At 43.0% G+C, this 24,275-nt stretch overlaps 1 protein-coding gene across 1 annotated transcript in view; it reads left to right on the plus strand.

Moving 5' to 3' along the window:
• The first annotated feature begins 7,727 nt into the window (after positions 1-7,727).
• Positions 7,728-24,275, plus strand: part of cyp26b1 (cytochrome P450, family 26, subfamily b, polypeptide 1) — a 33,075-nt gene continuing 16,527 nt past the window's right edge. Inside the window, exon 1 of the mRNA XM_075450698.1 lies at positions 7,728-9,018. Within this exon, the coding sequence (XP_075306813.1) occupies positions 8,815-9,018 (204 nt within the window). The 5' untranslated portion in view covers positions 7,728-8,814. The remainder of the gene's footprint in view (positions 9,019-24,275) is intronic.

A 24,275-nucleotide genomic window follows, 5' to 3' on the forward strand; every position in this document is an offset into this window, starting at 1 on the left:
TTTAAATGTTGCAGTGTGTAATAATATGAGAGATCTATAATAAGTATCTGATTGCTTTCCTATAAATTACTTATCCGAGCAATGGGTCCTTCTGCACAAAAGAACAGCCATATTACCGTCATCAGAGGACATAGAAGAGTGCTGTTGGAAGAGCGATAAAGATGGAGAACATTAACATTGACTTAGAAATAGTGCATTTGCAGGTTATCGTTAGCATTCATTTCCTTTGGGTTTCTGAAGCTGAAGTTTGGGTACCTACTTAGCTTAAAAATCCAAAAGTAGCCAGGGGCTACTTCCTTTGCAGAACCCAGTCGCTTTTGGGCTTATTTACATGGATCTGGTGGTTTGTTTCGATGACGAGATCTGTCCGAACACTGATCAGTCGTTGTTGAAGGGACACATACGAGAAAAGCAGAATCATACTAATTACTTAATGCTAGAACAAGCAGTGTGGTGCAAATCAACTTTGTCCAGGTGAAGATAATTGGAGACTGAAAGGCAGAAAAGAATGATCACTAATAAAGAAAAAAAAATCTTCAGATTAGTCACAAAGCCTTCTTGGCAGGTCATTTAGGCTCGATCCCAATGGTGCTGCTTTTCTTGTCTTCTTCAAACATGCAAACCTGGGCTTAATGAAAAGAGGAGCTTGAGATCTGGATCACAGTTTGGACTTTCCAACCTATTACGAGAAATTGCACGACGGTATCGTCAGCCAGCGAAATTAGAGCTCTCACTAATGAAAGAGTGAGTAAATTCCATCACTAAGGAAGTTGTTTTGTTTGGTCACTGAACTGCTTCCAGGGTGGGTAAGGAGCTTCTGCCCCACCCTCTGGGGTTGTTTCACCTCAACGGCAGCGACTTCCCTCCCTACTTTTGTTTAGGAACAGGCACAATAAAACTGCACAGGTGTTGATCTCGACTTCAGCAGAGTGCAGCCGAGTTTCTGGGTGTAACTTATTTTTATTATTATTATTATAAACCGTTAAGTCACCACTGACTGCTGTGTGTGAGTCAGCGTGCCGCTATGAATCTTACTGTAAGTCTGATTTGTTTGTTGGTGTGTTGGTGGGAGTCAGGTGATGATGTCATAGCTTGACAACAGTTAGCGCTCTAAAATTAGTCAAGCAGTAAGGTTAGTCATATTTTGAGGAAATAACTCTCTGAGAAACCGATTTCTTTTAAGGTTGGGTTTAGAGAAGTTCATCGTTAGAGCAGTGAATCTCAAACTGGAAGTCACTTTGGAGGGACTTGAATAAGTGGGAGGAATAGAACTATATAGAAAGAATATAACTAATGTTGGAAAGAAATGATCATGTCCTGGATTTAGTTTCAAAGGTTGCATCCCTTAAAGCAGTTAACAGCAGAACAGAGTGGTTGAGTGTGTATGTGTGAAATGAATGAAAAGCATTTGTAAATCAGAATGAGCAGGTATAGGCAGTTTCTTTTGAATCAGCATACACCAGGTAAAACAAAGTGATTCACCCTGCAGTTTTCCCTCCTCCAAGGGACAACCCTGCAAACAGCTGTAGCAGGAGATGAAGGTAAAGAGGATCCTGGAGGCTGTGGTGGCCCAAAGTCACTTTCTGCTCTGAAATGGATCCATCACGTATGGATTTTTATACGAGTATCGGTGCATCTGTCAGTTTCAGATCCTCCATATTTAATTTGTTGGACAGTAAATGAGTTTTTTTAAGACTTAGCATGAGACAGTGATAAATCTAGTAGCTCCCAGAGCAGCATGTTCAGTGAAAAATAGCCTCTCCACCTGTATCTGTCACTACAAATGGATGCCGGAGCAGATAAATACCAGCATGCACTGCAGAGTCTGGCTGAACCCTTTTCTATGGAGGACAAAAGCCACACAGTGCGAGTTAGATCTTCTTCTTTTTTTTTTTCAGTAGGAAAGGGGCTCACGTTAATGTCCTCTGAAGTGATGGAAACAACTGTGTGTGTGTATTAGAGCGATAATAAGGTCATGACTGTCTGTCTTGTACTTGCCTTTCCTTCATTCATCACTCTCTACTCCTCCTCACTGCCCCATTTTTAAGTGTGGAATCTAATCTTAGTTTTGTGCATCACATCTCGACTTTCATGTTATTTATATTTTCAGTTGAACTCTACTTAAACTGTATTGTTTGAACTTTGTTTTGTGGTTCAAGAACTTCAACATGAAGAGAATGAATTTCATGTTTGTAATATTTATTTGCACTAAAAGTTGCAGCACTGTGTAAAAGTCTTGAGCCAGCCCTAATTTCTTCATATTTTGCCTCCAGACTTTCCTGTAACCTCTTAAACTGGTCTTGAGCAAAAGTTCTCCAGGCGTTCTGAAGCTCTTTTAAAGTTTTCCTTTGGACACTGGCTGCTTCTTTGCTCAATTTCAGCTCAATATGACTGTTGTACCTGCAGAATGTATCACTTTGTTTGTTGAGCCATTTAAAGGTGCTTTCAATCAAGAAAAAAGCGTTTGAAAAGCTTAAAAAATTCAGACATTATTTGTGATTTAGCTCTGAGGAGCAGTGGCAGGTTAACCAAGACTTTTTTTTTTCTCTTTGCTGGTAAGGCTAAGTGAAACGTGCCACAGTGTCTGCAAAGAAAGCAGAAAAAAAAGCTGGAAAACTGAGTCAAATGTGTGCAGGTTGACAGTCTTTATAATTAAAAGCTTCTATAAACCGATCACAACACAAATACAGTTAAATAAAATCAGCAGGATTGGGCTGGTGGCTGCCTTTTTTCCCCCTCAGAATCCCGCCAATTAAAAAAATAATAATTGTACACCAAGAAAATAAATTGGTGGGAAAATATTCAACGAATCCCAGTTACTGACACACCTCCGACTGGGCGTTTTGGGACCAATGACCATCTGTACTAATACGACAAAATGTTGAATCCCATGAGAAATTAATCAGAAGTAGTGCCACTATACTTTGTAGTAATCATCGTCCAGCTCCTTCTTTTTCAGAACAGTGCAAGAACTCACAGAGATAAAGTCAGCATCTGATTCAGTCCAGAAGCGAGATGAGAGGCGTGGAAAGTCACCTTTGTAAAACCAGATAAGAATGTGTTTTATGTAAAGATACAGATATATTTATTAACTTGCACAGCAGCTGGTAGTGATCGGAATCGTGTTATTCGTCTCATTGGTTGAATTTGGTTGTGACTTTGATAGATTTCACACATTCCCATGCTTATTATTTTCAAAAGTTCCTTTCCTTATCCAAACAGTTTATACAGGGGACTCTCTGTAAAACCAACCATATTCCTGTCCTTTCTCTCCCTTATCGTTTTCTCTCTTCTTATAACCTCAATCTGCATTGTAAAGTCAAGTCAATCTATCCATCTATTCTCTCTATACCACAAATCCTTATACTGCAAATAATTTTGCTCACCGTTCGGAGTCAATCTGCAACTAGTTGGTTTGGGGTAAAAAGAGGAATGGACACAATTTTCTTTTCACTTGGAAACGTATACATTAAAAAAAATAAAAGAGAATTTTATCCTGCAGACTGGGTCGTACCTTGATCTCCTTCCCTTTTTTCTCCTCATTATATGCACGTGTGTGTGTGTGTGTGTGTGTGTGTGTGTGTGTGTGTGTCCATGTTCACTTCCTGTGTCCCTTTAAGCCCTCTAAAGTCTAAGCTAAACACCTTGGCTGTGAAAGGTTGTTCCAGGGTCAGAGGAAATTGAAAATGTGTTCACCAGAAGCACATCATCATTCACACACAGAGTCTCCACTTGGGCTAAGTGAAGTAAGCGTGTGTGCATTAGGTGTTAAAAGCTTAAGCGGACATAGCAGTGGAATGTAAAGATAAGGCGTTTGTGCTTATACAATGAAACGCACACTTGCAGCCGCACAAAGGTGGTAATTATCCAACTTGCACACATAACGGCATTAAAGGCCTAAGCACCACCAGATCTTCACGTCCCTGACCTAAAATGTCTGAAACATTATACAAGGTCACAACCCTGTAATGGAGAGGATGAGGTCACCTACAGCTCCAGCGGAGGCTTGTCAGTATGTGTGTCTGTCTGCGTGTGTGTGTGTGTGTGAGTGTGCATTTATGAATGCGCAGGGAGTATTTAAATCAGATGTTACAAGTGTTTGGCACAAACAGCCATGACTTCATCACAATCAGAGCAAATGTTTGTGAATCAGAGCCGTTTTCTATTCTGGTCATCAACTCAGATACTTAGAATGTATCTTTATGATGGAGGCAAAGGAGAAATGCAGGTGACGTAGTTTAAGAACCACGCTGAGAGCAGGGCAGGATGGAGTGATGCTGTGCCAAGGATATCAAGGAGCTCACGAGGCTTTGACTTCACTGTTATGAGCTTGCCGAAATCATATTTGCACAGGCTGACACCTTCACAAGATGATCAAAAGTCTTGAATGAGGATAAAGCGCGTCAAACACAACTGTTACACACAGAGGTTTGTTGGCTGGTGCATGGACAAGTGATTGTGAATACTTGTGAAAGCATATGACTCATGTGTTTCGCACTAAAACTAAAAAAAACTAAAACTTGTGTCAGTTTGCGGTGCCATGACACTGTCCATAGTGCTGACGTCACCTGAAAATCCGTTTTTAAGCTGCTCTGATTCATCTTAGGGGGGTTTGGCCTGATCAGAAGTGCAATTAGAGGTCCAGTTTTAGGCTTTATGATAAAATCAAAGAGAAATCAACATGATGGCAGATTAAATAAAGACATGAAATGCATAAAATGATCAATCTTGTCATGTTAACAGGTGACTTGGAACAAATATCCATGCATACTGTTATTCTTCTGGCTGGACAATTCCTTTAGCTTCTTTTCAAAGCTTTTGTACAAGGTGGGACTCCAGTTTAGAGATGTAGGTTCTTGCATGTGCAACTGTGGTGGATTATAAGCATCAGACTGTGTGAGGATTAACATGCATCATATCATATGCGGTCTTTTCTTTACAGTTATCCTCAGGACAGTAACATGTCTGTTGTAACTGAACTGGTCAGCCGTCCTCCACTGCCATAACTTTTTAAGGTTTCAAACAAGTGTTGGCGTGTTCATTTGGCTTTTGGAGTGTTTGTAACTCAAACCACTGCTCGCTTGTTAAACTGAAACACAACAAATCATTAAATGTTGGGATGTTTGGCTGAACTCAAGCTTTGAAAGAATTGTATTCTTATATTTGACCTCAATTTTATTGGAGAATGAATAGACACAAAGATAAGTTAGTGAACTTAATTCCATCCATTATCTTCATCCATTTCTGCATTTCAGGCGAGCTTCACGTTTCATGAAGGCTTCCACATTCACGGCCTCATGAACTGCAGCTCCTGATGAAGACGCTTCACAACGAAAAGCATCTTTCAAAAACTTAGCTGTGATCTTTTTTAGGATTCTTGGCTCAGGAGTGTTTTTTTTTTTATTTTTTTTTCTAAATCAGACGTGACCACGAAATTAGTCAGTCACCACCAAATAATGAAACAAATCTGAACAACTTAAGGGCTGTAAAGCTGCTGATGTTTGCCCCCCCCCCCACACAAAAGTTGCAAGTTAGCATTTATCAGGGATTTAAGAAACGATTGAATCATCTGTTCCTCGAAGACAAGTTTAATCTTTTTGTAAAGTCAGCAAATAGTTCATTAAAAATTTTTTTTTTGTATGTGACTATTTGGTGAGTCTGAGAAAACTCACACAGCTTTGTGGAGACCAAAATGACAAACCTCAGAAGTTTAAAGGTTTGGAGTTGTGACTGTTTGAGGGTCAAAACTAAATTTAGGTGTAGGGTGAGAGAGGTTAAGGGTAGTGTAAGGGCACAGGGAAACAAGAAAAACAAACATCTGATGGCCCAAAACTAAGCTCTGAAAATTCCCATGACAAAAGGAAATCAACCTGCTCTATAAAGTCAAACTTTACACGGCCCGTCTTCATCTCTCTCCTTCTCTTCTTCTGTCAGAGTGGCTATTGTGTCATTCGACTCCGCTAGGCGGCAGCATTGAGCCGCTGTCTGAGAACAAGTGTGAAGGGAGGCTTGAGATGAAAAGAAGGAGGGAGGAAGGGAGGAAAGAAAGAGCTGGTGAAAGAAATTAAAATGAAGAAATCCCTTATTTTTACTCTGTGATGAAGTGAAAATGGGGAGAAAGGAGGAAAGAAGAGGGAGGTCAGGAGAAGATGGATGGGTGAGCAGGATGGCGCAGTGAGAAAAAAGCAGTCGTATACATGAAAAATACAAAGGTTGAGATCAAAATAAAGAAAAATGAGGGGAAACAACGGCAGTGGAGACTAACTGATGAAAGAAAGTTATGATGACAGATGAGTTGAAACTGATTTAACAATCCCACTGCAGACTTGCAACGTGCTCCGTCATGACCTCCCGCATGTGAGGTGTGGGAATGTCAGGGCCTCACTTTGCCCCTCTATTACATAATGGCCGGTATAGTGTCCTTGATCATGGTCAGAGGACCTAATTGAAGCCAGTAATTTTCTTTGGAATGGAACAGCTTCCCAAGGCGCCTCGTTGATCTGGAAGCTGAGGTGAGGACGGGGGACACGTGGCTGGGGACAGGAGCTGGAGTCCACCCTGTGACACACATCAGCGAGAGACTAAATCATGTGACTCTAAATAGAGTGATGGAGAATGGAGGTAGGTGATGAAAGGATGTGAACGCACTGATGTGGCAGCATACAAAGAATCCAACAGAATGAAGGAGCTGCTGGAGCTTATAGGGTATGAAGAGTATATCAAAGGTGTGTATAGGTTTCTGAAAGTCACATAAAGTGTAGGAGCAAGGCTCTCCGGTACAAAGATAAAAAGGTGATGTTAGAAAAATCTGTCAAATTTCAAAGAAATGGTTAAAGAATATGTATCAGGACAGAAAGAAATGAAGAAAAGTGAACCTGTCACACAGCTGAAATGCTTATAAGAAAAACCGACTGCTCCTGTTTACATGAACCTAAAAGATGGGGAGAAGTAATGATCCGCAAAGGGTAGATTTACGCACGAGCTTTTCCATCGTTTTAGACCCTTTGGCGCGAAGTCATTATTGAGAAAAAGGAATATGGTTTCGGTCCGAAGTCACGCAATTGCATCTGGAACACGTGTAGATGTGGTGAAGCGGCCTATAAGCAACGAATGCGCAACCAAATCTGTGCGCAACAGCGCGTCTCGGAGTAAACAAGGGTCACGCTCTCAGAGCTACTTCTCTGGAAACTTACACAGCGATAAAAATTCATGTGGAGCACTCTGCTCTTATAACACGGTCAAATATGAGGTTACATCAACTGTGAAGCTCGCGCAGAGCTGTGTCAGTCTGCAGGTGACTGGCTCAAGAGTGCGCACGTCCTGCACGGAGTCGTAAAAGCAACTGCAAGCCCTGTTTCTCCCCCAGCCGCTCGCTCTCTCTCTCACTGGCGCTGCGCCAGCTCCAGCACGCTCCAAGCCTCCTCTCCTCTTGCGCCGCTTGCCGCTCACTTTACACCACCCCTCCTTCTGAGAGGAGAGCGCGGGAGGGAGAGGGGGGCGAGAGGAGAAGGGACGGGGGTGCTCCAGGAGCTGAAAGAGGTGGGGCAGAGGGGAGGGATGCAGGGAGGAAGGGGAGAGGTGGAGGAGAAGGAGGGGAAGATGGGAGGGGAGTCTCGATGACTCTCTGGCCGACGCTGAGTGAGGTGGGGTGGGGTTGGAGGGGGGCGACGGGAGCCCTTGGCCGCCTATTCGCCTTCCAGTTGCCTCCGCACTATATAAACACTCATTGGTGCCTCTGGCTTGACGCACACACACTCTTTGCGCACGCATTCGCACACACACGCACTGAGGGTGCAGCCAGAAGAGAGAGGGAGGGATAGAGGAGCGACCAGAGACAGAAAGGTACACAGTGAGGAGAGTGGACGACAGAGAGTCAGAGAAGCAGAAGGAGGACGGAGCATCTCCTGCGCACCTACTCATATCATAGCTGACGGATCTTAAAGCTCTCAACTTCTCGTGCTTGCTCCAGAGAGATTAAACTTTTGCAAAGAGGCTTTTTTTAACGCCTTCTTTTGACATTTTTTTGGGGGAGTTGACAGAGACGCGATTTTATTTTTGCAAGAGTTTTGTTTACTTCCACTTAAAACAAGTCTTTCCATCATTAAATAGTTTTTAATAACAAACTCTTGTTAGCTCCGGTAATCGGCTTTACTTTTTCCACGTGTCCCCGGGCGTCCCAGCGTCTGACATAAACGTGTCACCTTCAGATTTTGATTTGCCTCAAAGTTCCTTTTTTTTTTTTTAAAACTTCAATTTAAGTCTGAAGCCCACAAACAAGACTGAAAATGAAATTTCAAACATCAGGACCGTCCCCTGTCAACTGTGATTGCAGTCTTGAATATTTAATTCATTAAATAAAAGTGAGTTTAGATTATTTCATCTTTTTTCCAAGTGTTCCATTGAAGACACGGGGAGTCACAGCGCAGCTCACCTGTAGCATCTCCTCCGCACAGCCGACGCTGATTTGCACTTGTTAGGCACAAAAACACCACTTTGAGGTTATTTTCAGTTAAACATTCAAACTATCTGAGAGGGAGAGAAAAAAAAATCACATTGCTCAGTTCATTCATTCTCTGAAAAAAAAAAAATAGAAGCTTTTTCAAACTTCCAGAGCGCTGTGGAACTCAAAGGGAAGCGCTGCGCTTTTTACGCAAAAAAAAACAACAACAAAAAAACAACAACACAACACCAAAACAAATCAAAACTCATTTTAAAAACTGACAACAATCGTCTCGGGGGTGCAGATCTACACGTTTTCTCCCAGACAAAGTTTTTTTTAAAGTCGTCCAGAGTTCCGCCGGGCTCTCCATCACCATGCTGTTCGACAGTTTCGACCTCGTCTCGGCTCTGGCCACCCTGGCCGCCTGCCTGGTGTCCATGGCCCTGCTCCTCGCCGTCTCCCAGCAGCTGTGGCAGCTCAGATGGACGGCCACGCGGGATAAGAACTGCAAGTTGCCAATGCCAAAAGGATCCATGGGCTTCCCCTTCATCGGCGAGACATGCCACTGGCTCCTGCAGGTAAGAGCGCGCTCGGGCTCGGGACAGGGAGGGGGGTGAGGGACGCAGAATGTGGGTCAGCGTGGGTCCTGCCTGGACAGAGCCAGACTATTTCTGTTATAAGCAACCCTCCTCAGGCTGCTTTCAAGTTTACAGTTTAAGACTTAGTCGTTATTGCTTTTAGCAGCACGTCATCATATTTCTACACTTTCCCTTTTCTTTTTGCGCAGTCAGAAGTTCTCTCTGTCTGCGATATCAAGTTACTGATGAGTCAGTCTGCAGCAGGACAATGAGGTTATCTTGATATCGATTATTGGAGACCCCTTTAATCGCAAATATTGCCCATATCTAACGTGCAACCACATGAATAAACATTCTAATGTGCGCTCGTTGATGCTCTTTTCAAAGCAAACCCTCACTGTTGCAACACTGCTGATCTTTCATTAAGTTAGCGCAACACCTCACGAGTTAAAGCTTCTTCATCTCCTAATCTGAAACAGTCTTCTAAAATGTATCAGTTCGAGCTGGTTCATCCTCATCCTGCGCGCCTGTGATGCTCAGACTGAATCATTCATTCGCACACGGAGGGATACGATCATCAGAAAGTTTCGCGTCATTTTTCAGTTGATTAAGTTTAGCTCTGCGGTATCTCTCCCCCTCTTTCACAGCAGGGATCGGATCAGTTTCTTTACTTATTATCTCAGACAGGAGCGCATCGGGTCAGCAGACCGCGGAGCGACTCCCCCAGACCCCCGCCCCTCCGTGAGCTGCGGGGTCGAGCCGCAGTCACCCTGATAGTCTATCGATCCCATCAGATAACTGGCGGCGGAAGGTGGTCAAGTAGCTACAGTATTCCCTTGAAAATTCAAACCAGAGTTAATATGGAGAAAAACTGCGATTTTTTTTTTGTGGGGAACTCTGTGGCAAGACAGAGGATGAACATGAGAGGGAAGTTGTGGGAGTTAAAGAGTTAAAGTGAAGGGAAAGTGCGCTCCTCGGATTCTCTCTCAGCTTCGCTTCAGCTCCCTCATCTTGGCTGCATTTTCCAAAGTTCCCAGCATGCTGCATGCTCCAGAAATCATTCACCAACCTGAGATTCCACTTCTGGCAAGTTGATTGGCAGACTGAGTGAAGCTGCAGGCTCGGAAAACCTTTGCAGCGCGCATGATAGTGATATTTATAACATCCAGATTTATTTTAGTGAAGCTTCACAACTTGAATTTGATCACGACTGTGAAGCAAATAGTTCCCTAATCGATCAGAGGGACAAATTGCCACGGAACTGCGCGACTAAACGTCACCTATCGGTTTCGGCTCAAATTAGGACATAAGTAGAACAAACGGAACAAGAAATATCTCAGATTTATCGGCTCATTGTAGTTTGACCTAAGTTTGTCCCGCTGTACGCAGCAGCGCAGAGGGAGGGCAGACAGAAGGGGTTGGAGGTCGCAGGAGAACACTTAAAAAAAAAAAAAAGTAACAGAAAAAATGGAGAGAGAGCTGCAGAAAAGGAAAAGAAGGAGAAGCTAAACGGGGCTCAGCGAGCTTGGGCACGTTGGCCGCGTGCGGGGCTTGAACTCGCGGTGCTCCTCTCGGTTACATCTGACACCGCGCGAGACGCGTTCCCGGAATGCAACCGAGGAACAAGGCCAAGTTTATAGCGAGGGGAGGGGGGAGGTGTCAGTCAGAGGAGGGTGAGTGTGTCTGTACTTACGAGGACCAAATGTCCCTGCGAGCACAGCAACAATGTAAAAGCCTCTCAGGGTCTTTGGCTGCGGTGCAGCTTCTTTTACAGTGGCTGGATCTGAAGGGGACCTTGACCCGCTCTTAAAGCGAAGGTTAAGAAGTTAATGTAGTCAGTAATATGCCTCATAAATCTCTTTCAACTGTGTGTAAGGCAGATAAGACAAGGCAGACATACTGGGTTGCTCTTTTATACTGTGCACATGTGACACGGGCAGATGGGGATATGATCAGTCCTCCTTGCCTGATTGATGTTTTTGTCTCAACTTTTAATCTGCTTTTTGAGACCAGAATGGACTTCATTAAGAGTGCCACAGTCAATGTTGCATTTGTTCTGTTTTGCTTCCCTTCAGCATGTGAAGGAGTAAGAGGCTGTGAAAAACACTTTGATATCGAGGGCAGCTGCAAATTCTTTAAAATGGCTCAATTTCTGCTTAAAGTAAATGTTTCTGAAACTAAATCCATCCGGACTCGGCACTTGGAGACACATATGTTCATCAAATAACGACTGTGTTCATGTTCGGAAGGAAAGCATTATTTGGCACTGAAACAGCAACATGTTGCATCTGATCTGCAGTGGTATAAACTAGAGTTAGTTTCTGACCTTTAGGGGCTTTTAGTTGTCTGCAATCGAACAAGTGCTCGCCACTGGGGGCTTCCCTTCAGCAAACTTCTCAGATTGGCTGTTCTGGAAATATTCTTGTAACTTGCTTGAGGACCCGACTGTTCCTGATATGCATTTTAACATTTTTACTGTGTCAGAAAACTGTAAAAATCACACCGGGGTGGTTATGTGTCACAGTCGGACAGTTTACAGTGGACTTCTGCACATTTCCCAGACTCATTTGTCATCTTTGCTACATATTACACACACAGAACATGAGGTCATGCGTGGTTTGCTCAGACTCCATATTGTTTTCCTTCTTGCTCTAAGGGAGCTTTTACACAGTGTTCAAAGACCCTGAATTCTGACTTCTGTCCGCCATAATGCAAAAAAGGGGGGAATTCAACATCAGTTGTGAGTGCGATGCTAATGTTAGCTAGCTAGCCAACAGATGCAAGTTTTTAAATCGGACGTTTTTGTTACATGTGTTGTGGTGTTATTTGGTATCAGTACTTGTTCATTTAGTCTACTCATTGAATTAGATTAGTGGTCATAGGCTCAACTACTAGTTCTCTTTTTTTTTTTTTGAAAATCGTCAAAATCCGTCAGCTGCAATCTGGTAAGTGAATTATTGGCCACTAGGGGGCAACAGAAACAAGCTATGAGCGCAGTACGGACATATTACTGCAGTTTCAATTTACAAAGCTATGAGCAACGCGCCCATTCAAATGAGTCATTTTTTGAACCCAAGGAAAAATGGAACTCGAGTATTAACCCTATTTTAGCTCCGTTTTAGGTTTTAACACCCCAGATACCGTATGTTAATCAATTTACCGTTATCTGTGTCCGTTTAGTTTTGTAACACTTATTTCTGCCCAAAGGCAACACTAGAATTGGGGTAACAGAGAGCCAAAGAAGTTCAGAATTACTGTTGTGTGGTTATTCATACGCGTTTACACAAGACAGTAACAGTAGGTGATTATTTGATTTTCTTTACTCGCATCCTCTTTGTTCTCTCGCCTTTGTATGTATGTCTTTTGGCGCCTTTTCCAGAACTCCAACATAAACAGTCGGTGTGTATACGTGTGTAAACAGTATGTATATACAGCATATTTTAACCTCGACACGCACACAGCAGCTTATTTCTGTGACGGATCCATTTTAAAGCGATCGGAGCTCAGAAATAGTGTTATGGCCACTCTGCCAAAGACCTGTCTGCTCTCATTAGGAGCAGGAGCCTTCTGAAGGGACGGTGCCAAGCAGGAGAGCTACTGAGCAGGGACACACACAGACACACAAGGGCAAAGACTCAGCAACCTACACGGTGCAGATTTATGTACATATACCAACATGTACATGTGGAGATAGACTTCCCGGACATAAAATATAGATTTATACGTACACCCCAGGTTTGCCCCACGATTTTAAAAAAAGATTTTCAAGAAATTTCCCAAACAAAATTTAAACACTCCAGTTGACGCAATCTTTGTTAAAACTTTTGCTTTAATCATCTTGCGTGAAGTTAAAGATTCATACTCATACATTTTTCATTTGGTTGAACGCTTTGGTACATTCAAGGAACTACTTCAACACTCTTTCTTGTACTTCCGGGAACACTTTGGGTGAAAACACACCAGTGTTTAGACGTCATATATCCAGAGTATTTACTGAAGGGACAATGGACAACCAAAACATACATACGGTAATTCCATTAAATAATTAAACAGTTTTTAGGTCATTACATCTGACAACTTTTTAAAATCACATATATTACCTACAGGCACCACATGGGGTCGCCAAACTGCAAAAGTAATTTATTTTATGGTAAATGTGTCAATTTTAAAGCGTATATGGGTCACTCATGCTATTGTTCTTAGATTTGTGGAGGATAAAGCTTCATCAACTTTTAAAAAACTGCCCCTCAGGTGATAAAGCGCTGCATTATTCCCCAATTCACAGAATCGACACGCATATTCAGCCATCCCACAGATTCTATATTTCTTTAAAGCAAGGAATCGTGTTTGCTGGTCATGATACAGTTTCTTGTCTGATCGTGATACCTCCCGCACACAAGCATTCAAACAAACAAAACAAAAAAACAATGCGTGTGGCGCAGAGGGGCTAAAGTGAATCTAGGTCAGCTCAGAGGAGATGAAGGCATCACTCAGAGACTCGGACAGTTTCGTGAGTTTGTGTAAATGAAACCAGAGGATCACCAAACGTTGATGTACGCACAGTCCATTTCCACACAGACAGAGCGAACATCATCAGTTTTCTTGCTTTTTTTAGTCAAATATAGCAACTGGTTGTTCATACAAAGCTGTATAAACTCACTTATACACACACGCTAATGCAGTAGCCTTCTGTCTGCCCGCCGACCTTGTCGTCTGTCTGTTTTACAGTGATGAAGTGTAAATGATGGTGGGCAGAGTAATAACAATCCTGCGGACCAAACGCACTCATCACACTAAGTGATGAAAGCTCTCTCCCTCCGTGTTGCTCCTTACTCCCCCTCTTCTCCTGCACCTGTCCTGCCTTTTTAACTGTATTAGCATGCGCGAATAGAATCAGGATTTTTCTAACATCTTCTTTGTGAGATACTCATATAATGCCTTTAAATGTTGATTTCCGATGTGTAATGACTTTAATACAACCAGTTCAAGTTCCAAGCAACATTCAAAGGCAACTTTGATTTCTTGTGCCAGCTGGGCACCACACACGGTTTACAGTAAAAGCTCGCTCATGTAAATGCACGTTTCATTTAACAAGCCTGGCAAATCTTCGGGTAAAATAAACGCCGTGCCAACCCAGTTGGTATTATTTGGGACCCAGTGATGTTTCCTGGTGCCAGACTGTTGTTAAAAATCTCACCCAAAAGTGAGGGAAAAAGCTCAGAATAACACTTTTTGACAGGATCAAAAGGCAGATTAAACCATTTAGCTTCGAATAGTCTGACAGAAGGTTTTGGCGGTTATAGCCCTTGTTTACAGTTCGAGGATCTACTCTCGTGTCTCGCAGACAAACAAGTCTTCCAGTAATTGTGAAAAATAATCATAAAACTCGAAATCCATACACATGTGATGCAGTATTTTCTCAGAGTGAAGACAGTCTCTCAGTTCCTCTTTGTTTGTGGCAGGATTGTGCCTTTAACCAGCTCAGACAGAGGGGGGATTGTGAGGCCCGGTGGCTTCATCTATAGTAGGTTCCATTACTGCGGTCCAGCCCACTGTGTGCTGCATAGCTGTGGTCACACAGTCCTGAAGTACACACACCAATACGCAACCAAGAATGGAAAGACTTCAAGCATCTGTGCATGAAGTCGTATGAGGCGGTTTACTGATGCTGCAGAAGGTTTTATAGATTCAGTCACTGTCCTAGAAAGTCTCTTTTCAGGGATGGAAGGGAACTGGCTGTTTTCTGGGTGAGAGATACATAGTTCATTGAGCAGGCACAAGGGGCAGCTTTTCAAGTGTGTGTGGCGTACAAGTGTTAGCATTCTAAGCAGCACCCTTGAATCTGAACACGCTTCTTCCTGCATCCCGCAAACCTTTAAGCCCTTTCTCCAATTTTTTTATGTCCTGATTTAAGTTCAGATAAATGAGCAGCTCGGCATGTTTCTGCTATTCTAGCAGGAGACCGTGGTTATCGCCACCTTTCAAGTTTTTATTTCAATGTTCGTCCACTGCATTTCCTCCACCTTCTTAATTTCGTGGGACTTTCCAAACTTACAGGACTTCATTTTGAAAAAAAAATTCCCCACTGGTCCTACATCTTCTCCTGATGAGGTCTTCCACCATTCTCCATTTACCTTCTTCCCCTCCTTCCACCCATCCCTTTATTCTATTCACATCAGTAATGTTGATATAAACTTGTCCATCAGAGCTTCCGTAAAATAAATCAATTGCATTTATTTATTTTTTTTGCTTCTTATGCATTTCACCCTTCTTCCTATTTCCCCCTCCCTTTCCATCCATCCTTCCTGTCCTCCTCCTCTTGTAGATAAGCAGGAGGTATTGGCAGCAGTCTATCTTGCCCCTTCTTTCACCCCGAGAACACACTGCTCCCTCCAACACTCTTGTCCTGGACAGAGTAAAAGCCCAGTGTTAATCTCCTCTTCTCTGTGAGTGTGTGTGAAGGAGGTTGCTGGTTAGAAACTTTGTGTGTAATAGCTTAAAGGATAAAGCTGGTGTCCTTCTGTCTTTGTCAACAAACTGACCACGCTACCCACAAAGAGGCCCAAACTAACACTTCAGTCCACCCCCCCCTCCCCAACACTTTCTGACTTCATCACTTTACCTACATGTGTGGTGCTCATTCCCACCCCAACTGTTTTTTTCACAATGACAAATTTATAATTAGTTGTTCCTTAAACAGGTGATCCAGAGTGATCCACACTTAGAGGTCTAGTTAGTACTTAGGGCTTGCGGGACAGTTGAAATGAACTTGTTTGTATCACTGGCAATTAAAGCAACTGAGCACCAACAGTGCAAGTTCTGCGGGGTGTACAATGAAGGAAGATTGAAAGGTCAGCGAGGTGAGTTGAGCTTAAAGTCAAACTTTTAAGTACTGAACAAATAACTGGAGGTGGTTACGCTCCAGCAGTCTGTGCAACTGTCAAACGTGAGTCACATCCTCAAACGTGACTTTCCGTCTGCATTTATTCCATTTTTCCTTCCCATACGTGTAGAAAGAAAGAAAGAAAGAAAAAGACTCAATACTGTCTGCCTGCATTTTATCATAAGGTGACAAAGGGACCGATTACCTGTTTTAAAAGGTGAAAAAGTCCCCATCAGTGGACTGCAGAGAGCGGCGACAGTCCGGCTTAAAGCGGCTGTAAGAAATTCCCCCTTTTACAGTGGACTAGCTCTAATGTGCAGCTTTCAGAATAGAAATAAACAGTAGGCGTTGAGTAGTAAATTAAACCCATGAAGTTATGATTTTCCCACTTCTGCCTGCATTCCCCTCTTGCCTCATTTGCCTCCATTATGACATGTTCCTCTTGAGTGAACTTGACGGCACATGATCTTCGAAAAGCTAAAACGAGCGTCAAACGATCCACTTTTAAGCAGATAACCAGAAAAGAAAAACCTGAGTCGACAAGGAGGTGACGAGGAAGCACGCTGAAACTGGTAAAAATGGGTTTTAATGAGATTCGTTGACAAGAGGGAAAAAATTAAATATCACCATATGGACTGTAGTTTAACGCCGTCTGAATTCACTTATAGCTGTGGCCCGTCGGTGTGTTTTGTGTGTATGTGTGTCAGGGTATTAGCTGGGGTCTTGGGGTTAGTGCTTAGAGAGTTTTGAACAACCATAATCTCCCTTTCTATAATGTCCCCGGGTCAGGGGCCAGCCCTCCCTCCCCCTCCATCTCTCCTGCTCTCTCTCTCTCTATTCTCCGTGTTTTCTGGCTGAACCATCCAAAGCTTTTCTTCATTAATCCGTCCTTTTTTGAAACCAGCACCCATCCCAGCCTACTCCGCCTACTCTGCCACGCTCTGCGCTTGCTTTCTCTGCCTCTGTTTTTGGCTCTTTGCTCATTTGCACCTTCCCTCTGTCCCCCTTATTCTTTACCACTCCTCCTCCCCTCCTCTTCTTCTTCTTTTTCCCTTACACTTCTCAGTTTCCTTCCTTCTCTCCTTTCACTCATCCCACTCTCATTTTTTCTCTCTTCTCCTCCCTCTGTATCTCCCTGATGTGGTGGCGTGACCGCAAAGGGACAGGGTTCATTGTCAAGTCGAGGACCTATCGCACCATTCAAAAGCACAATCACACACACATAAAAAAAAAACTCACACTGGTTCCTTGGCATCTCTGGCACCAGCTGAATGATTGACAGCTGAAAGGAGAGAAGGAATTCCCTCACAGTCTTTGACCTCATTTCCTCTCTCTTGTTCTTCTCCGCTGCTCTCGCTGCTTTTTCACTTTTCATTTCCAACCTTTTACTTCAGACATTGTGACAGACACCTGGCATCATCTTTGTCTATCTGGACCTACCTGTCAGTGAAGTGTTGTGGACAGAATTCTGGGTCTTTTGGAGTTTCTTTTGGAGTTTCTGATACAGGTTCAGTTCCAGTCATTTATATGCTTTTGTTATGCGGTTTGATTTATTTTCTATGGATCAGATTTCTTACTGGTCAGGATAACATGTGACTCACCTGCTCCATCATGGACGCCACAACAACCCAATAAAGAAAGATGTCACATCCCGCTTTTCTAAAAATCACCTTTTTCTAACCTCCATGTCCGCAATGAGATAAAAGTCAGGAGTTTGAATCTGTTTGATTTGCGCCCAACAAAATATGATTGGACTAAATTTCTAATAACCTTTTGGATAAAGTGGTTGTTGACCAAAGACAGCTTGAAAACTACTATGAAAACGCTTTACAATTGATTGCTGCAAATGAATTGTATACAAGAATTTGAACATCTCCTGGGTGGTTACGGACCGAGCTTTTTTTTTTTTTTTAGTCTTATCAGCCCCTTCAGAACATTTCACAGTTGTGACACATTCACACACACATGAACACAAACAGTGTTCAGCACTTTTTCCCAAAGACACTTTGAAATGATAACAAGAGAAGTCAGAAATACACGTTCAGGTTTTTGGATGACTTGCTCTTCCACTTCAGCCTAAATGTACGTTACACTGTGTTTATCTGACGGGTATTCTGAGCATCCTCTCCTAAAAATAAAAACGAGAAGAAATTAATATTCTTTTCCTGCAGCTCATATCAAAATGCTTCCGTTCAGGGTCCAAAAGGACAACCCGTTAAGCACCAAATCCAAATTTTTTTAAATATGCTGACACTTTCCACCATGTTTTGTTGTGATTTACGTCCACGCTGCTGCTTTCCTTTGCCATCTGTGTCGTCCGAATGTGACAGACTACACTACTCCATACAGACCCCTAACTTTGCCTCTGATTGGCTCCGAGCTGGACATTTTTGCCAAATTTCAATTATCTAACCAACCAGCCAGCAATAACCCAAAGCAGGCGATAAAAACTAGCCAATTGGAGGCAGAGAAGGGGCAGGACCTCATGATCCCAAAGTTTTACAAAAGCATCAAGTTCTCTTAGTTCGATCTTAAATATACATTCAGTAGAATTTCTTTCTAACTTGATTAATGTAGTGAAACAAGTTTTGCATTTAACACCTTCAACGCTTTGTTATTGCGGTCAAACGCACAAAAAACAAACGTGTGTCACACGTGAATGATTTTAAAATGATAAAAAAAAAAACAGTCAAAAGATCATTTTTGGATTTTCTCATCACCGGCTTTATCTCCTCGTGACTCGGTTTTCTTTCATTGTGTGGGGAAAGAACAGAAAGTGGCGTGTTTCAGACTCTCTGTGCTCATTTCTAGCTTTCTTTTCCAGAAAAATCCTCTCGGCCCGTCATAGCAGCAACCTTATACTTCTACTTTTCAAACACGTTAAATACACATTTTTTTTCTCCCACTACTTACACACACACGCGCTCTTGCCAATCTAGCTCTGTGTGTGTGTGTGGGTTGATCTGAGTAAACATAATTAGCTGTGTTTTTTGTCTTGCCCTAATAAAAGAGTCATTTGTTGGACATTTCCACTGCGCTACAAAGAGGACATTTATAAGCCCCGGCCCAGGTTTGCCCCCAGGCCAACCCCAACAGAACAGACAGGGGTATTTTTAGCATGGCCGGCGGGCTAGCTAGCTGTGTTGGGACAGTGTGTGTGTGTGTGTGTGTGTGGGTGTTTGTGTGGGTGTGATAGAGAAGTGTGCATTTTTGTGCAGAAAGAACAAGAGAAACAGGGTGATTTTACGAGATTTTCTGTGATCGTGGAGACGCTTGTCAGAAACTGAGTAAATGTGAGTGTGCAAATGTGGACTGAGGTGGTTTCGTGTGTGTGTGTGTGTGCGTGTACATACATGGCATGTGTGGAAACTCTTCATTGAATCCCCCCTTTCTCCCTCCTTTATTGAGGTTCTTGTAAAATATCTGATAAATCTCAGTTCAAAAAAATATAAAAGAGACTCTGTGGAGGCTGACATCGCAGCTTACAAGAGCGACCCTGTCCAGACTACTGACACACACACGCACAAAGTTAAAAGCTCTATACTTCTGGGACATTCTTTTACTTGGTTATTAAATGGTATTCCTACCCTTCCAGTGAGTGTACAAGACCTTTAACCCTGAGAAAAACTTGATTTTGCTCTTATTCTAACCTTTTCTTAATCACGCCTCGGGGTGCAGTTTGAAGCTGCGTTCGCTGCTCTCAGCCCATCGGCGCCGGTTTTATTCTTAGCTTAAAGTGAACGGGGAGCTCTGGGGAGACAGACGGAAAGTGTTGCATTCTACTAATTCAAGAGGAGTTGAATTTTTTTGTTTTTGTTTTCTGTTGAAGGATGCACGCTGCTTTGTGATGGTTACTGTTACCAGAGGCGGGAGAAGGACCGAGATGCTTGTGCTTTTCTAAAGAACACAGTTTTAGCATCAAAATATTCGGAAAATATTAAATGTTTCAGGTAGACATTCTACAGTGTGGCAAAATGCATTAACAGTTATTCAGTTATTTTTTTTTTTGCCTCGAGGACAAAACTTCATCTTTATCTATATAACGTCATCATTTATTTGTCTATTTCGTTTTTGGCTGTTAAACTAATATCCGAGCTAAAGTTATACAAAACAAGTCGGGTAGTATTTGTCTCAGAGCTGTGCAGAGAAGGAGGTGTAAAGTAGCCGAAAATGTAAAAAAAATAACTCGATATTGTACTCAAGTACGCGAGTTGAGTAATTGGATTCTGTTATTTTCCACCCGCGGCTCTTACTGAGAAGTAAAATACAGCAGGAGGAAAAGGAGGAAAGAACTTTTTGGTATTGTGTGCGATTTCTGAGAGTTTTGCTACAAGTCAGTGCATTTTCTGTCAAACAGAAACCCTGCGAAAAAAAAAGGTTTAATGGAAAGAACTTTCACTCTGCTGTCTGTACGAAGTAGAACGCTTTGTGAAAGGTTTGGAAGCGCTTCAGAGGAGGTGAGGCGATGGCTAAACCTTGGCTGTAAGGTCCAGTCGCTGCTCTCTCTTAGACCCTGTCTAATGTAGCGGGAATTATTCTCAGGGGGAAAAAAAACTGACAAACTATTAACAGTCCTCAGGACTCAAACAAATAAACTAAAACTATTGAGAATACAGGAAATATTAAATCACAACTTAATGGTCACATAGATCGCACTGACCTTTTTTGCTTTTCAGCAACGTCTGGAGCAGCAATGCCGGTTTTAGCCGCATAAGCTGCAGGCTGACACTATTGAGGGTAATTACAAGAATTTAATACAAGTTAGAGTGGGAATAATCTAAGAAAGAGAGTACATTGTCTAAAAAAAATAAATTAAAAAAAAATCAGCAGAAAGTGTAAGACTGCAACCTAAACGCGCAAGTCACAATAGCTGCTGGCTGCGTGGAGCTGGAAAAAAAAGTGGTGCCAATATCATGTTCAGCGTCTCCAGCTTCCCCGCATGTACATCTTTAAGTTGCTAGGCAACATGTCCACAAAAAAAAAAAAAAGAAAACTTGAAGAAAAACTTGAAAACTTCGTGCCCGCCATCATTAAGAACAACCTCTTTATGGTTTTCAGCTCGCATCAGTCTGCTGCTTGTGACCTCTGCGGTGAAATCAGCCATAATGTTGTGGTGGCAATTTTGGTTTCTGGGTATTTTCTGCGAAAACGGAGCGAGTGTTTACTGCGAGGGCTCCTTTCGCTTCACTGAAGTTTGGAGGGAAATTGTGTTTCAGCCTGCGCAATCAGTGTGAAGCTATGACGGCCTCGTCTCTGCAGCTACGGCTCCGTTTATGTGTGTGTGTGTGTGTGTGTGTGTGTGTGTGTGTGTGTGTGTGTGTGTGTGTGTGTGTGTGTGTGCACGCTCGCCGTGAGCCTGCATGCGGTTCCGTACGTGTTCTCCTGCAGGAGAAGTGTGGCGTCATTACATCACAACTTTCCATGCTTGCTCTGTGTGTTTGTGTGTGAATCTATGTGTTTTGCCAGATTTGGGAATGAGAAGGGGGAGGGGGGTGTACACTTCTCACCTTTTAAGCTAAATGTCATCCAGACCACACCCCTGGCACACAGACTCACACAAATTATTTCACAGGGACTTTTTTTATTTTTTTTTTGTTGTCGGCACAAATTTTTTCCCCATTTTCCTGCAGAGAATATGAAGACCTCCAGCTTTCTGATAAAATGTGTGTGTGCATCAAAGGTAAATAGAGAGCAATGGAAAGAGAAATCGTACGAGGAAATACACACATAATGCACATAAGCTGCCCGTGCACACACCCCAAAAGGAAAGTACACAATCGCCCCAATCTGATGCTGTATCTTAGAGTGTGAAAGGGAGCCTTGTCTGGCTGCCTGAGGAACTCCCTTTGAATTGGACTGTGTGTGTGTGTGTCTGTGTGTGTGTCAGCAGGCCTGCCAGGCAGACATACTAAACCACTCTACATCCATGTGGCAGCAAAATGTAGCTTGGAAAACAACCCCACTCTAACACACACCCTGAGGGCTCCAGAGGCCAGCCGGCAACCTGGTGTGTGTCTGTGTTAATGTGTGTGTGCATGCCGCAGTAAAAAGAGGAAGTGTACGGGAGCTGTGAAAACAGCTCAGGTCAACAGTTTGTACACGGAGAGATCGACTGAGAGAAAAAGCAACTGAAATCAACTGCGAAGGTGAAGGAATCAGGAAGTCAAGTGTAAGGGTACTGAAGTGCGATGGCATCATACGATGTAAATGGATGCTTTGTAACAACAATCACACCACAGCTTTCAACAGAAACCAGAAGCCAGACAGTTTTATTGAAAACCTCGGAGTAAACACGTGGTGTAAATAAAATTTTGTCAACACCTCACAAAGAGGTCTTAACATCTGAAGGAGCTCAAGCGCAGCTACAAACGCAGCCTTAGAGGTGGGGGCGTGTTGGGTAGAATGCTAATTAGCAGCATTTTTCATCTATAAAAGCGGTCTGGCGATCAGAGCGTTCAAAGCAACATGAAACAGCTAACAGGGCTGCAGGGAGGCCGAAGCATCTGTGCTCAATTTAGCTCACGCAGAGAAAGATGTGAGGTGCGTCGCAAGAAGGTGAGAAAGAGCCGAAGGACACGAATAAGCAGGCAAGGATAGCTTTGGTGGAGTCGAAACATGAAGCCGAAAAAGAAAGAGCACAAAATGATTGTGTCGAGGCTGATGGATAAGAGAGAAACATTTTGGCAAGATGCCGAACCACTTGTATGAAGAAAAGGACCACAGGTCTACACCTCACCACTTCTCGCTCGTACCTTGCTGATATATTTTCCAAAAGCTCAAATTGAACATTGAAGGCTTCCAACAATTGCACAAAAAGAGGGAGGAAGATTTGTTAGAAAGAGAGCCGGAGCGAAACTGCACCGCGTCCAACTTAAGTTTAACGTGCAGACTGTGACTGAATGGGACGGTAACCCTGCACCTGGCCTCCACATGCACCCTGATGTTAGGTCTGTTGGTTCCTCCGAGTGTGGTCATCAGGTGGATAGTTGGCAACAGCCCCTGGACAACCAATGGATGGTGGGCACCCGAAGCCAGTGATGGTCCAAGCTTGCTGCTGGTGACAGACCGAGTGGGAGACAACCTGAGCCAAGGCTTAATTCCATCGTCTATATTGACCATTTAACATGTAGTACATTTTTCTGGAGTCTAAATAGGGACTAAAAGTAGTCATTTCTGTGTCTTTGTTGCTTCGTATTTTCTTCAGCATTTTAAATCTGTCTTGTGTGAGTCCTATAACTTTATGAAAGTGCAATATTAAACTGGTGATGACCCCTCTAAAGCTCTAGGTCAGCCAATTAGCATTAAACTGAGTTGTTTGTTCAATTTTTTTTTGAGCATACTGATAGTTTTATCCAGAATGACCAGTAAGCGAGCAGGTACTAAGTGTAAAACCTAAACACCTCCTCACTTTTAACACTTTTTGGAAACCGAAGCAGGTTTTGATTCAGACTTTATTGAATGTATCAAGGCTTCGCTGCAGGACTCCGAGCCCACAAATTACACCGTAAAGCTGAATCACTGTGAGGAGACGAAGCTGCATGAGCACACACACACACACGTGCACACAAACTGAAAGTGCTGCTGCTGCCAGAGGTGCGTCTCAACCAGGAAACAAACTACAGGCTAAAATTAGACACAGATTTCTGCAGTTTTTTCCTCCCCAGTAGGGTGAAAATGACAGAGGTTCTTTATGTTGATTCCAATCAGTTTTTCATTGATGTTTATTTCTTCTAGAAAGAATTAACAAGACAAATGATCTCTTTCTTAAATAAAAGTTGGGCTAAACTCTGGAACAGCACCTCACAATACTGCTTCTTGTATGTTCACATGTATTGCAACTCTGTGTGTGTGTGTGTGTGTGTGTGTGCGTGTGTGCCCTTCACAGTTGAACATATCTCTTTCCCCTCGAGTAAACTGGGGTCAAACCAGTTAGTGTTGTCACGGCAATTTGCAGGTGGGCCTCCGCGTGTTTGTTTGCTTTGCACGTTTTTTTGGTGGATTTTATGAACCTGGAGCGTGTGTGTGTGTGTGAGTGTGTGTGTACACGAACCTGAACATGCGTGTACATGACAGTGTGCTTTTATAATATGTGTGAATACTTGCATGTGAATGTTAGATATGGTGTGCAGTATCCATTCTTCATGCGAGTAACACAGTAAGCTGCCCTCAGGCTTAAATATATATTCTTTTCACTCGAACAGCCCATTTACAGTTCTAGGGTCGGCTCCCTCTCGCTCTGCCATGACCCGCACCGCTTAGAGGTCAGCGTCAAAGCTGCACTCAGGTCAGCTCACTAACTGACTCCAGCTCTGGTCCTCTGGGGGTTTACAGAAAGCCGGGCTGCTCAGACTGTGAGACAGGGGCCAAAGATGGG

This window comes from Odontesthes bonariensis, chromosome 19, assembly GCF_027942865.1.
Source record: "Odontesthes bonariensis isolate fOdoBon6 chromosome 19, fOdoBon6.hap1, whole genome shotgun sequence".
In the NCBI taxonomy this organism is placed as follows: Eukaryota; Metazoa; Chordata; class Actinopteri; order Atheriniformes; family Atherinopsidae; genus Odontesthes; species Odontesthes bonariensis.